Genomic DNA, 16,424 nt, shown 5'->3' with positions numbered 1-16,424 from the left:
GCCCTCAGCCTGCACCCCAAGGAGCCAGTCCCACTCCAGCTGGGTTTATTCTTTATTGGGCATTTGTCACGGAGCAGCAGGGGGAGCTGGGCTGAGCTCAGCCCCTGTGGGTGGTGACAGCGTGGGCTTGGGGGGTCCCCCACACACTCACTGTGTGTCAGGCAGCTCAGAGGAGCATTTTGGGGGCCCGTTCCCAACCAAACTCTGCACAAACGCTGCTGAACACTGACAGAGGCCCTTCGGCTCCTGCGGGACAGGCGTGCGCTCGCTCTTCTCCCTGGCTTGTCCATGCTCGCTACGCCTGTCCCTCAGGAAAGGCTTTCACCCCAAAAACAAGTCCCCGGAGTCCTTGGTGCGAGTCAGTCCATGCTGGTGAGCAGCTTCACGGTGATGCCGAGGGCCAGCGAGGCCACGGCCGCGGCCACGGCCAGCCCGCGCCGCAAGATCAGCTGCTTGGTGACCAGGGGGGTGGCAGGGGCACGGGGGGCCTCCCGCAGCTCCAGGTGGTACAGGGCTCCCTCTGTCCTGGTGATGCCCGTGAGCACAACGTCGCTCTGCACTTCTAATCCCGCTGCAAGGAGAACGGGCCTTGAGGGGTTTGCGGGGGACTGAGGGGTTTCTCAGGGGGGTTTTGTCACAGGGCTGAAAGCACCTTAGGAGAAGTGGAGATCTCAACCAGGTCCTGCCCCCAGAGGTGGGACCAGGTGAGGACTGCCCACAGGTTGTCCCTCTGCCAGCCTCTGTCACCCTCCCGAGCCCACGCTTGTAATTACTGCTCTCCCAGCAGCTGAGGGTGTCACCAGCATGACATTTCCCCATTTTGTGGGCTCGTTCCTGAACCCTTTGAGACCCTTCCTGCACCAAACCCTCCCCTGCCGTACCGACAGAGCCCAGCACCACCCTGGCAGGGAGGTACGTGTGGGGCGGGGGGGCTAGTCCCACATCCAGGTCCTTGCAGGAGCCTTCGGGGCCCAGGCTCGGCAGCTCCTGTGGGGTCACTCCCGCGCGGCGCTGAGCCTGCCAAGGGAATGGGCCGGGTTTAGTTGGGAATTCCCACCTGGCAAAGCTGTGCTGCCTCTCCTGGGGCCTCCCTGGAGCTGCCGAGGCACCAGGTGATGCTCAGGGCTGAGGTAGCCCCATCTGCTCTGAGCTTTGTGTCCTCAAACGAGGTGCAGGGGGAAACCTTGAGGCCACTGAGTGCTTGTGCAGGGGGAAGCTGAATTCAGGAATGTCATGGGAGTGCTGGGTTTTGCTCTGGAGCACTGGACATGAGATTGAGCCTGCCTCATCCCAGCAGGGCACTGAGAACCTTCCCAGAGCAGGGGTGTGCTGTCAGTGCCTGGATTACCATCTTGGCTGCCTTCTCCCAGTCCACCCGGGAGATGTAGGTGAGGAAGCAGGTGCAGAGGATGAAGACGCAGACGAGCATCGAGATCCACAGGCCTGCAGAGGGCACACAGAATCAGCCAGAGCCAACCCAGCATCCCAGGACAGCAGGTCCAGAAGGGGAATGTCACCCAGGTCAGTGGGGACACAGGGTGATTGCTTTGGGGTTGCTTTTTCCCACTAAAAGCTCCCAGCAGCTGCAGGAGCCATCCCAGTGCACCCCAGTGTGCACAGGCAGGTCAGCAGAGGGACGGAGCCAGGCACAGGGGTTGTGGTGAGCCCCAGTGGAGCTGCAGCTGCCCGTGGGGGGTTTGGGGGTGCAGTGCCCAGGGCTCAGTACCCATGACGCCAATCTTGACCACGAAGAGCAGCACAGCTGCCAGGGGCATGCCCACACCGTAGTAAGTCACGGCGTTCATGATGGCACCGAATTTCTGCTTCCCGATGCCTCTGAGCAGCCCACTGCAGGCACCCTGCCAGGAGAGGGAGAAGGGCTGGGGCAGGGAGCACCACCTGGGCCCAGGTCAGGAGATAACCCAGCTCCCTCCCTCTGCCCATTATTTCTGTGTCCCTGCCTAGTTTTATGGGTCACCATCCTTTTATGCGCTCAATGTTTTCTAAGGGATGATCCCAGGAGGTCTGCAGGGTCCTGGTGTGGGCACTGGTGCTCAGCTGCAGCCTGAGGGATCCTCAACTGCCTGATCCGTGACATTGCTGCTGAGCACCGAGGTTCCCCATGGAAAACAGCAGCATTCCCTGGGACTTACAGTCATGGCTTCAAACAAGTGGAAGACAATGTAGACAGGCATGACCCACGCCACCAAGCCAACGATTTCCCTGGGGATGGAGGAAAGCCAAGGATCACTTTTGGGAACTGACCTCCACACACCAAGGCCAGGAGCTGGGGACACTCACTTGTCGTTGGTGAAGATGTATCCCAGCACATTCCTTGAGGCAGCTAAAATGGACACCACAACTAGAGTGGACACCCCTGAAAACAGAGCACAGAGCTGAGCCCAGCCTGGCTGGAGAGCAGGGGGGAAAGAGGCAGGCAGAGGACTGCAAACACTCCCTGCTCCATGGGAAGGAGGCCAGGAGGAGGCTTTCCAGGCTGTTGTGGACTGACCTGTGCAGATCAGGCTGGTGTAGGAGGATCTCTTGGCCATCTCCACGTTGCCGGCGCCCAGCGCGTTGCCCACCTGCACACTGGCAGCTGTGCCCAGCCCCAGGGGGAACTGCAAGCACAGGGCTCACGTGTCTGACAATGGGGCTGTCACAGTGACAGGGGGATACCCACCCAGCAGAGAGCAGGATGGAGTTCAGGATTTGATTTAAAGCATCTCTGCAAGGAGGGACAGGCAGGAGCAGGGAGAGATTCAAGTGCAGAGGGGAAGGTGAGGGTTTTCTGGAGCAGATTTTTGCTGTGTGCCTGTCTCAGGACAGCCCCCACAGAGCCCTGGTGTGCAGTGATAACCCAGCCCTTACCATGAAAGCCACAACAGACACCTCATAGATGATGGACTGGACAGAGAGCTCGACAACACTCAGCAGCCCTGTGGGACAGGAGGGGTCAGTGCTGGCTGTGGGAGCTGCTCTGGGTCAGGCCTGGCCGTGTCCTGGCAGCTCCCCTCTCCACTGACCTATCAAGAAGCTCCCAATCTCGTAGGTCCACCACTCGATGCACATCATGAGCATGCTGGGGATGGCCAGGGAGGTGAAGCTGTCCCATTCCAGCAGGCACTCGCTGGACCAGCCTGGTGAGAGGAGGAACAACACCTGATGGATGACCAGACTGGCCATGTTACATCCTGCACAGCACCCGGGGCAGCTGGAGGGGCCTGTCCTCAGAGCCAGCACTCCACAGGATCTCCAGCAGCTCAGTGTCCACCAATAACCTCTGTGCTGCTGCCCCATGGGCCACAGAGCAGCACAACCCTCAGCCCATCCCTCCTGGAGCTGTGTCCAGGGACAACCTCCTGCTTACGTCTGTGCTCATCCGGCTTTGGGGCTGAACCTTCCAAAGCCTCAGCAGAAAGTTTCATTTCTGCAGAATTAATGTTTAGTGCTGGTCACACAGCCCTGCCAGTGCTGGCGCGTGACGAGTGCCACTGAAGCAGCACTGTGGTACCCGGGGCACCGCGGGCTGGGGTTAATATTTCACCATTGGGATGAGCAGAATTCCTCTTCTATCAAGAACACCTGATAGAAGTTTTATGGACATTTCTGGGTCAAGCAGGAAGCAGAGGGAGCAGGGGGAGATGCCCTTACCTCCCCAGGTGTTCACGTGCAGCTTCCTGCATATGATGTACAGGAACAAGAAGATGGCTTGTGAATACTGAGCGATGGTGTTGGCCCAGGCAGAGCCCCTGCAGAGGAAGTGAGAAAGTTCATTGGCATCCTGCTTATGCCTCCCTCAGGGTGGAAAAACACATCCTGCTGTCCCCCTGGGAGCTCGGTGTTCCCTGGCCATTGCCAGGTGCCCTGTTTTGCTCTCCAGGGGACACAGATGCCACTCACGTCACGCCCAGGTGGAGCACGAAGAGGAGGACGTAGTTGGCAGCCGCGTTGATGATGTTGCCGATGACCCCACTCAGAACCAGGGGCCACATGATCATCTGCAAAGAGGAGAACATGGGAGGGTCTTCCCAAAGGTTTTGGGAGGGAGGTGTGAGCGTCCCCCCAGCCCCACTTTCAATGCCTTTCCCAGAAAAAAAGCCCCAAACTGGCAGTGATGTCGCCTGCTTGGAAAATGAGTGTGAGGGAGGTAAATCCCTGATGTGGGGAAGTATGGAGGTGGATGGATACAGCTGGCTGTGGAATGGGGTGATCTACAGGGTCAGGGCCGTTTTGGGACACCTGGACACCTTGTAACTGAGAACAGTGAGCATGGAAACCCTGGATGCACTGTGGAAGGGAGCCCTGAGCCAGGGGGGGTGTGAGGACTTCAGGACCCACCTGGTTCTGCAGGTATCTTGTCTCCAGGTTATACACAAAAACCGCCTGCAAAGGAAATTTTGGGTGAGATGAGCCAGTGCTGAGCTGTAGGATGGGGACAGCCTGTCCCACGTGCAGGTGGCACCCAGGGTGCCCACGGGCACTCACCGGGAGGGCAGGGAGAAAAGCATCCACGTAGTGCTGGGTCAGCCTGGGGGCACAGAGAGGGGGTCAGGGGGGGACACGGCCATGGCCACCCTCCACCCTGGGCAGGGATGAGGGGACCGCCCAACCTGGAGACATCGGGGTCCTGATGCATGAGCAGCATCAACGGCTCCACGTTGATGAGGATGGCGCAGCAGGGGAAGCAGCAGAGGAGGATGATGATGGTGGCACGCTGCAGGATCACCCCCACGCGCAGCAGGTTCTTGCTGCCATAGGTCTGCAGGGTGACAGGGCAGCGGTGAAATCAGCTGGTGCTGGGGGGAAAGGGGGGCCCTGGAGAGCGTGGAGCAGCCCTGACCACCCTGAAACCCTCCTGGGAAGGATTTGGAGCATGGATCTCCTCGTTATGGGATTGTTACCTGGGGAGAAGCTTCCCCAGCTCGCAGGAGCAGCCAGGGCTCTGTGTGGTGCCTGGGCATCATCAGCTGAAGCTGGAAACCCCCCGTGTCCCCAGGACAAGCCAGCATGTCCTACCCACCTGTGATATCAAGGTGTCACACGCTGAAGTCAAACCGTAACCTACAGAGATGGCGGTGACATTTATAACCTGGGAGTTAAAAAAGCAAGGAGTGAAGGTGAGCATTTAGGGCTTTCAGGTAGGGAGAGGGGCTGAAAGGAAAAGTGGGAGTGTGAAACCTCCTCTGTCCTTTCCCCCTGCCATATCTCATCCCCGTGTCAGCAGGGAGGGAGCTGGTGCCCAGGAATGCTTACAGCGATGGCCAGCGTGACAGAGGCCAGCTCAACCTTGCCCAGGTGGCCACAGAATATGGAGCTGACGAGGTGGATCAGGAAGATCAGCAGCTGGATCAGGATCTGAGCAGGGAGGAGAGCTGAAGGTTAGGCATGGAGGTGAGCAGGGGTGGTCATGCTGGGGGCAGTCTCTTACCAGCGGCCCCGCCAGCACCAACAGCTGCCTCACGTCCTCCCTGAAGTTCTCCGGAATCCAGCGGCGTTTCTTCTCGGGTGTGGGGTTACCCTGGCCAGCCGCCCTTCCCTCCCCGAAGCCATTCTCCTCGGGGAAGCTCTCCGGCTTCATGCTGCCCTGCCGGGGGAGTGCAGCGAGCCCCTTCCTCCGCGCTCTGTTAAACCCATCCGCGGCGAGCAATGTGTAACCACGCCGGGCTGAACTTCAGCCGGCGCTGCCCGCGGCTGGGCGGCCCGGGGGAAGCCTGGGCACCGGGTCAGCGCAGGGCACGGAGCCCGGCGGGTCCTGGCAGCGCTGAGGAGCCCGGACACGCCGTGCCCAGCGCTGTCCTGAGCCAGGTTTGGGGCTGAGCCATCCTAAATCCACGCTGTGAGCCTGCCTACCTCTCCTGCTGGAGCGCAGCTCCCCCGGGCAGCGGCTGGAGGATGCTCCTGCTCCGGCAGCGGCGGCGGAGGCTGCGGGGCGTGCGGCCGAGGTGAGCTGCTGCCGGCAGTGGCGGGGCTCTGTCTCACCCACTCCCATCGCAGTGGCCGGGACAAGCCGGCCCCTTGGCTCCGGCTGTCCTGGCACAGCCCCGCCGTGTCGGGTTTCACTGGCAGCGCTCCCCCAGGCCGAGCGCTGAGTCCTCCCTTGGCCCGGCGGGGAGGGGAGATGCTGCCAGTGCAGCCCCCGCTGCTCGGGGTGGGCTGGGGTAGCTCATGGGACACAGTGGGACACCTCCCTGCTCTCCCCTCAGTGCCAGCCCAAACCTACCGGGATTCCGAGCAGGGCAGGATCTGCTCTGCCCTCCCGCTGGGGATGGTGGCAGGTTCAAAATCAGTGTCACATTTTTTCATTCACAGGCCACCGGCACCCGGAGACAGGGGTGGCAGGGAGGTGCCACACGTGTGTGTGTGAGGTATTGCCCTACCAGGGCCCAGCAGCTGACATGTCACAGTCACACAGGTGCAGGTGAGAGCTGGGGACAGCCCAGAGGGACTCAGTGCTGGGCTGTCTGCATTGTGACATAGGACAGTCCTTTGGTGGCCCTGTGGGGCTGAGCAACACAACCTCCCTCTTCCACAGTGCTCAACAACAAATCTTGCTTTTGTACCAAGGGGAAGAGTGATAACACCGTGTCTGGAGCCAGCCCCAAACCTCAGGGCCAGGACCAGATCCACAATCTTTCCTCTTTAACAGCACAGTCCTGCCAAGGACCAGGGTCATGCTCACACCATATTAAACAGCCCAACATTTACTCAGAAAACTTTATTGTATCAAAATCCCACCTTACAAAAGTGCAAAGAAGAGTTGCTTTAGGCCCTGTGCCCGCCCTGCAGAGGGAGAGCAGGGTCAGGGCCAGCAGCCAGCACCCGACAGCAGAGTCTGACATCTTCCAGCAAAATCCATTTGCTCCACAGTGGCTGCAAGTGGCATTTGCCACCCCAAGATGCTGGTACAGGCTGGTGTGTGAGGAAACATGCTGTGGGCAGCAGGAGCCTCTGCCATGAGCAAATGACATGGTCCAATGTCCCCAGGGAGCAGGACAGCAGCACCAGGACCCTGTCTCCTTCCAGGCTCAGCCCCAGGAAATGCTCCCACCTCTCACAAGTGACATCCCAGTGCAGAGCAGGAGAGGAAGCAGCTCTCCAGCCTTTTTTTTCCCCCAGGTGCCACATCCTCACCCCCTTCAAGAACTCTGCGTGTGGGATAAAACACTGTGAGCTAACCAGAAACCGTGCAAGGGGACTTTTTGTAAGGCACTGCGGGGGAATTCCTCCCCCACACATCCTCTGGGACACTGCCACGTGCCCTCCTGCCCCGTGCACAGCCCCCCAGTGTCCCTGGCTTTAGCCATTGCCAGTCAGGAGCCGGACCAGGACTCCCACCAGCAGGACAGCGACGGCAGCAGCAGCAGCCAGCACACGGCGGAGGATCACGGCCCTCCATGGCACAGGGGGAGGGACAGGGGCAAGAGCAGGCTCCTCCTGCGTGCTGAGCTCGTGGGCAGGCTGCCTCTCACCCATCACCATGCTCTCGGGCAGCACCGTGGTGTCCCCGGTGTCTGGGTCAAGGGAGGTGTAACCTGTGGGACAGACAGGGGAGGCTGCACCAGCACCTGTGACAGCCCTCAGGGTCCTTCCCCAGGCTTGGGGACACTGGGACACACAGCTGCAATGTGTCTTGTACCCCGTTGTACCCAGGGCCAGCAGCAGGCACTGTGCTCCTTCCAGCCATTTGAGCCTCCAGGAGAGACATGGTTGCCACAATTGGGAAGGGAAGGAAAGGAAGGGGTTGGGTGGGGAATTTGGGCTCCCTGCCTGGTGTCTGCCCAGCTACATACCCACAGCAGATGTTTTGTTAGCAGCTGTGCCATTGGAGTTCACATCTTCTACTTGTTCTTTCATTCCAGCTCGGACTTGAGCCTAAAAACACAGGGAAGAGTTGCTCTTCTCAGGGCAAGGGTGTCCTGCCCAGCCCAAAACACCCTCCACTCTCCCAAGACAAGCATTCTCAGCACCAAATTGCTCCTCTGCTACAGAAGGACAGACCCCAGCTCACTTCTGCCACCTCCTACAGGGCTGTAGTGTTGTACTGAAACAGGAATTAACTCAGCACCTTTCAAGAACTACCAGAGAAAAGCACAACTCTCACCTCCTCTGCAGCTTTCCTCCAATCCATGCGGACGACAAAAGCCAAGAAGGAAAGGGCTTGCACGGAGATGCAAATGATCATCCCAACCCACAGACCTGCAGCAGTGGGAAGTTACTTCAGGGAGGGCTTGAGGAAAACCTGGCCTGTGCCAGGATGCCCAAGAACTTTGAAAGAAACAGCTCCTGGGGAAGCTGGGAGTAAGCCTGGATTTACGGGGACCAGCTCAGTGCCCGCCCCAACCACAGCAATGCGCAATCCAACCCCGCCGATCCAAAGGAAGATCCGGGCACGAGTTCCAGGGCTGAGCCTTTGCTTAACACCCCTCAAACCACGCCAGCTGGAGGGCACACGTACCTAACACCCCCATCTTGGCTGCAAACATCAGGGAGATGCCGATGGGGAAGCCGATGGTGTAATATCCCACGGCGTTGGCCACGGCGCCCAGCTTCTGCCGGCCCGTGCCCCGCAGCACCCCGCCACACGTCGCCTGGGGAGAGAGGGCACAGGGCCACTGCCAGGGGACTCCCGGGCACGGCACAGCCCTGGGGACAGCGAAACCCACAGCACTGTCCCACCAAGCCAAGAGGGAGCAAGGTCATGTTCTGGAGTGTGTGGTGTGGGGCTCGTCTCGCTGCAGACACCGAGCTGATCCCAAAGAGATTCCCCACAGTGCCCAGGTGCCTCCACCAGGACAGGACAGGAGGAAACAGGACAGAATTACTGTCTGTTGAGTATCCCAGCATGCTGGGAGAGCCTGGTATCTCTGGAGAGCCAGCTGCTCACTTGTGTTGCTTTGATAAACCAGTAAAAAGCTGGAGCTTTTAGAAAAGAGGAGGAAAAACTGGGGTGCCTGCAGCAATGCCAAGGGGCAGCCACAAGCACAGAGGTAACACAAGCAGCTGCTTTGACAGTTTCTCAGTTGGCATCTCTGGATCATTTTAACAGGTCCAGAGTGGGCTTGAGGCAGCTTTGCACCCCAAGCTGCAGGGAGGAGTCACCCCACGTGCTGCAATACTCACTGCTGTGGCATCCAGCAAGTGGAACGGACCAAAGATGAGCATCACTCTGGACACCAAGGTGACAATCTCCCTGTTGGGAAGATGGATGGACTGGTCAGGGGAAGCAGCACTCACTTATCTTCCTCAATGAACCACAAAGGCTGATCCCAGGTCCCTGATCCCAGCCTGCTACCATGGTAGTGTCCCAGTTAGAAGCAGCTGTGCTGCCCAGGGACACTGGGAAATGGGGAGGAACCTTTGAGAAATGTTTGTCAGATAGGGGTTTATGAGCTCTTATCTGTCAGCACATTCTGGGGTATAAATAACAGCCTCCAAGAAGGCAATAAGACTTAAAAGAAAGCTGTTAACCCACGTGTCATTGGTGAAGATGTATCCCACCACGTTCCTTAGGCTCCCCAGCAATGCTGCAACCACCACAGCGAAAACTCCTGAAAGAAAAAGGAATAGTCAAATTTCTCCAAGGGCAGCACATCCTGCTCCTGACCCAGGCCCAGACCTCAGGGGCTCCATGTGGTGGGGACTGGACTTCACTGACCTCAAATGATACTGCAGCAGAGGACATGTCTGTTTTCCTCTCCCTCTACCCTCTGGAGAGTGAGGACAGAACACTAAGCTGCATTTTTAGTATCAAAGCCTTTGCACCAGGCTCATAACAGAAAAGATGAGTCAGGGCCTTGCCTTGCCTGAAGGTCCAAACAAGAAGGACTGGGGTCCTGTGGGAGGTCCCCAGCCTTGGGAGAGGGAAACTGAACCATTTGCTGATAATTGCCCTTTATTCTGCTCTGCAGGACTGCACTGACCTGTGCACAGCAGTGCAGTGATGCAGGAGGTCTTGGCTTGCTCCACATTCCCTGCTCCCAAGGCATTCCCCACTCTGACACTGGCAGCCACGCTGATGCCCAGAGGCACCTGAGAAGCAGGAGACAGGAGGGGGTGAGTGCCAGCAGAGCCTGCAGTGACAGCAGAGCCTGCAGAAATTTTCTTCTTCCCCACTGGGGAACTGGGGACAAACTGGCATTGCTGCAGTGAAGGGATTTTCCATCTGCAAACACCCTGGATGTGCAGGCTGGAGAGGCATCACCTGCCTGCTACCATGCCCTGCTTCCCACCTCTGGCTCTCAGGACCACTGCTTTGGGGTTCTTCCCAGGTTTAGGGCTTCACACCCCCAGCCCTTACCATGTATGCCACACAGGCGAGCTCGTAGATGACAGATTGTGCACCCAGCTCCACCACACTGATCAGCCCTGGAAAAGATTTGCCACTCCTTCACTGGCTGAAAAGGAGGCACCTGTCCCCATGGAATAGATGGGAACACCTGCAGTGTCCTGCAGACCCTCCCTGCAGGTGAGGAGGGCTCTGGGGACACGCTCAAGCAGCAGCCACCAGGAACCAGAGGGAAAAGAGGATTTGGACTCACCAGCCAAGAAGCTGCCAATCTCAAAGGTCCACCACTCAATACACATCATGACCATGCCAGGCACTGCCAGCCAGATGAAGGAGCCCCAGTCCACGAGGCACTCCCTGCTCCAGCCTGACAGGAGGAGGTGAAGCAGAATGAACCTGTGTTATCCACCTGCTCCCCTAAAGGGGAGCCACATCCCCTCTGACAACCCCCCAACTCTGAGGGCACCCCCCCTGCAGCTCACAGGGCATCAGCCCAGGACTGCTGCTGTGCCATGCTGCATTCCTGAGACAGAATATTTGACAATAATGCGTTTGGAGCTACAGTAAAAGCCTTGAGGACAAGGCTACAGCACCTTCCCCCTGTGAGGGGATGGCAATCCCTTTGTCACCTGCTGGTGACAATGTCAAGGCTCTGGTATTGTGAAGGGTTAAGGTAGAACAGTACCTCCCCAGGTCTTCACATGGATCTTCCTCCACCACATGTACAGGACGAGGAGGATGACCTGGGTGTACTGAGAAACCATGTTGGCCCAGGCAGAGCCCCTGGGGAGAGACAGGCAGGTTACAGGTGACATCCTTGCCCACCTGCTCAGCCACAGCAGGACAGACCCAAGGGCACCCACAGCAACCTTGCTGCAGATATGGGACAGACCCCTCAGCTTTGCAGATTGGGGGCTGGAGGGAGGGGGAGGCAGAATTGGGCACGCAGGGAACCCCCTGGTGCCCTGAGCAAACCCTGCACCCAGGAGAGCCTGTCCCCAGCCCTGCCCACACTTACACCATGCCCAGCTTCAGAGCATAGAGGAGGAAGGCGTTCATGGCTGCATTGAGGAGGTTGGCTGCGATCCCTGTCACCACCTGAGGCATAATGATCTCCTGGAAGCCAAGGAGGAACTTTGGAATTCGCTTCCCCAAAACACAGCCCAAGCCCCATCCAGTGAGCACAAGGGAGACCTCCAGCAACGCCCAAGGAGACAGACAAGAGGGCAGCTCCTGTTCCAGGTGAGGATGGGCTGTGTGAGGCATGCAGGAGGGCACAAGCAGAGCTCAGGAGCTGGTGCAACCCACAAAACAGAGTTGGGAGGTAGGAAATGGAGCCAGCTAAGAGTGGTTCCCGTGAGCTCAGCCAGGGCTGGCTCGTCTCACATTCCCCAGCCCAGATCTCCCTGGAACACGATGAAGTGAGATCCCCAAGTTTATCCATGTTCCTGGGAATAGCTTTATTCCACGGCCAGAAGCTGGCCAGTTATACAATACCTGACTCAGTAAATATCTTGTCAGCAGCTGGTACAGAAACGCCGCCTGCAAAAGCCAGGATTTAGTTCATCACCACACTGTGACCACTGAACACTGACAGATCAGCTCCCTCCACCCTCCTCCAAACCACCTGTGCTCCAGCTGAAGCACTGCCAGCACCCAAAACCAAGAGAGACAAAAAGCACATCCCATTCCCATTGGGAAGACAGATCAGGCTCCAAATGGGGAATCTCCAATGCTTCCTCATCAGTGAGGAAGCTTGGAAGGATAAACCTATAGACCCTTATCCCACAGGGGTTCTGCTCCCTGCCTCAGAGGAGTCAGCTGTGAGCCTGGGAACAGCTCCAGACTTTATCTTGGGGCTAAGAGTGAGCCTGGTTCCAATGTCCATCACAAGTTTTGTGGCCACAGCAAAAGCCTTAGCACAGGAAGATGAGAGAGCCCCTGCTTGCTGGTCCAGCAGCTGCTGGCCTGTGCACATCCTGTAAGGCACAAGGTTGTACAACCCTAAAGCTGCCCTGTGAGGCACACAGCAAAGGCCTTCCCTCCTCTCCCTGGTGTTCTAAGGTACACAGAGCTTCTAACAGCCTTAGCAGAGACTTACAGGAAGTGCTGGAATAAAGATCATCACGTAGAGCTGAGTTAACCTGGAAAGAGAGTTGTTTCCCCAGTTAATGACCCAGCAAAGCAAGAGCCAAGCCAAACAGCGCTGCGCTCCAGCTCCAGAGAGCCTTGATTTCAACACCCCTGATCCAGAAGGGCTGGATCTCACCCCTGACCTGGAGACCTCGGGGTCCTGGCGGATGAGCAGGAGGATCCTCTCGGTGTTGATGAAGAGGGCCCAGCAAGGGAAGCAGAAGAGCAGCAGGATGAGGATGCCCTGCTGCAGGATGGTGCCCACCTGCTTCAGGTTCTTGCTGCCGTAGGTCTGGGTCAGGAGAGAGGACCAAGGTGGGCATCACAGGGACCCAAAGGGGCTGGGCAACAACAGGACAACTGAATGCCTTTCCCATGCCTTGCAGCTGCAGATACCAGGCTGGCTGGGTGTAATTTGCAGATTGCAAATCCTTTGGCACCCAGGGCTACCTGGGGAAGGAGCAGGCTCCAGCCAGAGCGTTTCCAACCCTGTTCTGTCTGGCAGCTGCCACAGCCCTGCCCTTTGTGCTCAGATCACACTGCACAGGAGGTGAGACACCAGCAGGAAACACCCCCAGGCACAGGGAAGGGGGGGCTGCTACTGACCTGGGTCATCAGCGTGTCACATGCTGAGGCTAAGCCAGCCCCGATGGAGATGCCTGTCACGTTGATAACCTGGAGGAGAGACAGGGCAAGCTGGCCCACAGCACTGCCTCCCTCCCAGCTGGGTGGGGAGACAGTTCTGATGCAAGTTTCTGGGAAGTTTTCCAGTCCTTCTCTATTTCGCAGAATAACAGTCTCATTAACTAAAGGATCTTCTAGCAAGGGGTGAAGATCTAAGCACCACAACAAACAGAGCTGCTCCTGGCTACACGCCCAGCTCTGCTGGGTTCAGGGAGCTGGCCAGAGGCTCTCAGGTGCTGGCCTTGCACTGGCACAGGCACTGACTGCTCAGCTCCCCTCTCCTGCCTGTGCTCAGGGGAAAAAAAAAACCCAGGGCCCTCACATATACGTTCCTACAGATCTGGATTTTTTGGCTCTTCACTTTTTGGAGACGAAATTCATGTGTTTTAAATCCAAGGGGAATTGGAGCAATACATACAGACACAGCCAGGGTGACAGCATCCAGCTCAGCTTTCCCCAGGTGGCCACAGAAGATGGAGCTGACCACGCTGATCAGGAACCCCAGCAGCTGGGCAAAGAACTAGGATGACAGGAGAAGGAGATGGTGAGATGAGGAGCTATTAGGGCTTGTGGAACACCACCCCTCCCCCAGGAGATGGACTGTGAACACTCAAGCTTCCCTGTGCTTCTGCCCATGCCTCGAGGCCAGGGCTCTGCTGAGGTCCTGGGAACCCGTCCCTGCTTGCCAGCACTGCTGGGCAGGGGAGGCAGCTCCAGGACTCAAGCAGGCTCTCAGCAGCTTTGTCTTTCAAAGCCAGTATCTACCTGCCCTGTGGTATTTTGGTGTTATACAGCCAATCTGCCAGATGACCCCATTTAAGAGAGGCTTAAGGGCTTCACTAGAAATCCTCTTTTCCAGGATGCAGGCTGCATAGAGAAGGGAAAATAAAACATCCCAGTGCTTTTCCACATTTGTGTGCATCTGTGCAAAACTATCCTCCAAAACCACAACATCCTCTCCTCCTGGAGGGACACCAAGGCCAGCCTGTGAGCTCCTTGCCAGCAGTGTGTAACAATGCTGCAGCAGAGATTGCACTCCAGACCTCATTTTCCCTTGGCAGGAGGATGTCTCCCTTACAGGCATCCAGGGCACGGAGTCATGGCACAGCCTGAAACAGATGGCAGGAGCTGGGGACATTTATACCCACTGAGGGGTGGGCACAGCTGGAAACCATGCCCAGGAGCTGTTCACTGTCCTCACACAGCAGCTGGCAAGACAAGAGCCCAGAGCTGCTGGAAAACCAGCTCTGAGGGGTCAGAGGAAGAGCAGAACAATCCCTTCTCCTCTGCAGTCCTCCCAGTGCTGCCTGCAGATGCAGGTCCAGGCATGTTTGACCCACTGCTGTGAGCAATCCCCACAGGAGGGGTCTGTACCTCCAGCACCATCCCAGCACAGCTTTTATCATGGAATGATCATCAAGCAGCAGCTGGAGGTTTGGGTTGGAGGGGTCTGTGCACATGGAAGAGCAGGCTGTGCTGCAGGCAGGAGAGTAGAGGGGACTGACAGGGCTTGATGTGCTCATCTACAGAAACTGAAACCAGTCTAGACTTCTTCTACTGACTGAACACAGCAGGTCAGGGATTTGATGTCAGGGACAGTGCCTCTGAGAAGTTTAACAGCTGGTATTATTCACCAGATATAGCAGAAGACTAAAAGCACAAATTTAGCTGTTTAGCTCTAACCAGAGCAAATGTTCACACACAAGTGATCAGGACCAGGGCTGTGGTGCGTGGTTCCCCTTTGCAGAAGCCTCTCCAAAACGTGCTCAGCACTGTCTGTGCCAGCTCCCAGAGGGTCATTTCCCTCCAGAGGATCCAGACAAATGGCAAACGGCAGCTCCAGTCCAGGAGGACTTCAGGATAGCGAGCATAGGGCACCCAGAGCCCGCTGGAAGGGCCAGACATGGAGCTGGCATCAAGCACAGTGCCACTTGCCACCCAAGGGGTGAGTGCCGGTGGCAGTGCCAGGGCTCAGGCCCGGTTTCACAGAGCAGTTTAACGGCTTAGCCCCCCTCGCCGAGCCCAGCACTGCCGAGCTGCAGGGACCACGCTGGGCAGCAGCAAGAGCGCCTGGGGCAAGAACAAGGATCCGGGCGCCAGCCAGGCGCGGCGAGCGGCCGAGGGACCGCGCTGTGGTCCCCGCGGCACAGCCGTGCCCGGAGGCAGCCGAACCAGCGGCACGGGACCAGCAGGACCCGAAGTCTCCCTCCTCAGCATCCCGGAGCGCCCGGGGAGCGCTGCCCGGCTGCGGACAGCCGAGCCCCGCCGCGATCCCCGGGTGTCCCGCGGGTGTCCCCCGTGTCCCTCCCCGCCTCACCCCGCCCAGGGTCTCACCACGGGCCCCGCCAGCCGGGCCAGCTCGAAGCACTCGTGCCGTGCGGCCGCGGGCAGGAGGCGGCGGGCGCCCCGCAGGCACCGCGCTGCCGCCATCGCCGCCGGTACAGCCCGGCCACCTCCGCCCGCCTTATGGGCACGGCCCGCTCGCCTCCGCCCCCGGGGCCGCGGGGCTGGGGGCGGGGCGGAACGGCTCGGCACGGCTCGGCTCGGCTCGGCACGGCACGGGCAGCTCCGTGCGCCTGGACGGGGCTGGGAGCCTCCGGCGGACGGAGCGGGACCCGCACGGCCGCGTGTCGGCAGGCGGGCATTCCCCGCACGCACGTGCTGGAGGCCAGAGCCATCGCGGGGATTTGGGGGGTTGGGGATCCCCTGTGGTGTTGGTGGTTTGGGGATGTGCTGTGCAAAGGGAAAGGACCCCCTTGTTTGTTCAGTGACATCTAGAGCTCTCCTGCTTACCGGCTCTGGGGTGGGGATCCCCTGAGGAGACACGTGTTGGGTCACCAGAGGTCCAGAGACCCCCAGGTGGTGGTTATGGACTGGGGGACTCCTTGTGGGACAATGGTTTACGACTCCCAAGGGTTTAGGACACCCCAAGGTGCTGTCTGTGATGTGGGTCCCCTAACACAGGAGCTGGCAAAGGCAGGAACGGGACATCTGAGCAAAGGAATGTCCCCTCTGCCATCAGCGTCATGGAAAGAGCGCAGGGCAGCCTCCCCTTCTCCATCCACTCACCAACAGCTCGTGAGCAGGGATTGTCCCTGATCCAGGCACTGCCACCCAGCAGGCCGGTGCCCTGCAGTGCAGCTGGCAGGGTGAGGAGGTTGGAATGGCTGTGTTCGCCCAGCACCTGGCAAGAAGGAGATTTGGTTTGGGTCAGAGGCCGGGTTGTTACAGGAGTGAAATTTTACCTAAGTGCAGGTACTCGTAACCAAGTAGGTGTAACCAAACCTATTGCTAATGCATGGAAAATTACAGTGGAAAG

General features: G+C 58.4%; 2 protein-coding genes and 1 long non-coding RNA gene across 5 annotated transcripts; 1 reads left to right on the top strand and 2 right to left on the bottom strand.

Moving 5' to 3' along the window:
• Positions 1 to 39: 39 nt before the first annotated feature.
• LOC135283578 (multidrug and toxin extrusion protein 1-like) lies at positions 40 to 6,418 on the bottom strand. 3 transcript variants are annotated; one of them, XM_064394510.1, is made up of 19 exons: positions 6,224 to 6,418; positions 5,854 to 5,925; positions 5,432 to 5,624; positions 5,257 to 5,358; positions 5,024 to 5,092; positions 4,614 to 4,762; positions 4,489 to 4,531; positions 4,342 to 4,386; positions 3,904 to 4,001; positions 3,655 to 3,752; positions 3,027 to 3,140; positions 2,872 to 2,939; positions 2,513 to 2,621; positions 2,302 to 2,377; positions 2,154 to 2,223; positions 1,727 to 1,859; positions 1,349 to 1,443; positions 882 to 1,017; positions 40 to 571 (listed from the first exon to the last, which is right to left on the bottom strand). In XM_064394510.1, exons 1-19 carry the CDS (start codon positions 6,304 to 6,306, stop codon positions 360 to 362), a joined length of 1,965 nt encoding a protein of 654 aa, XP_064250580.1. In that variant the 5' UTR covers positions 6,307 to 6,418; the 3' UTR covers positions 40 to 359. The 3 variants fall into 3 exon arrangements, with proteins under 3 accessions (XP_064250580.1, XP_064250582.1, XP_064250581.1); XM_064394512.1 differs by lacking the exon at positions 5,854 to 5,925 and having other exon boundaries at positions 5,432 to 5,587; positions 6,224 to 6,360; XM_064394511.1 differs by lacking the exon at positions 6,224 to 6,418 and having other exon boundaries at positions 5,432 to 5,587; positions 5,854 to 5,986.
• Positions 2,044 to 6,705, top strand: LOC135283582 (uncharacterized). Its single transcript, XR_010349296.1, has 3 exons — positions 2,044 to 5,120; positions 5,228 to 5,394; positions 6,313 to 6,705. It is a non-coding gene; the product is annotated as an uncharacterized LOC135283582 (long non-coding RNA).
• Positions 6,704 to 15,548, bottom strand: SLC47A1 (solute carrier family 47 member 1). Its single transcript, XM_064394513.1, has 17 exons — positions 15,440 to 15,548; positions 13,524 to 13,625; positions 13,028 to 13,096; positions 12,565 to 12,713; positions 12,390 to 12,432; positions 11,786 to 11,830; positions 11,307 to 11,404; positions 10,974 to 11,071; positions 10,542 to 10,655; positions 10,301 to 10,368; positions 9,924 to 10,032; positions 9,476 to 9,551; positions 9,124 to 9,193; positions 8,459 to 8,591; positions 8,105 to 8,199; positions 7,794 to 7,875; positions 6,704 to 7,535 (listed from the first exon to the last, which is right to left on the bottom strand). Exons 1-17 carry the CDS (start codon positions 15,533 to 15,535, stop codon positions 7,300 to 7,302), a joined length of 1,683 nt encoding a protein of 560 aa, XP_064250583.1. The 5' UTR covers positions 15,536 to 15,548; the 3' UTR covers positions 6,704 to 7,299.
• Positions 15,549 to 16,424: the final 876 nt, after the last annotated feature.

This window comes from Passer domesticus, chromosome 19, assembly GCF_036417665.1.
Source record: "Passer domesticus isolate bPasDom1 chromosome 19, bPasDom1.hap1, whole genome shotgun sequence".
Lineage (NCBI taxonomy): Eukaryota > Metazoa > Chordata > Aves > Passeriformes > Passeridae > Passer > Passer domesticus.
The sequence above is the reverse complement of the archived record's forward strand: the minus strand, read 5'-3'. Positions and strand labels throughout refer to the sequence as shown.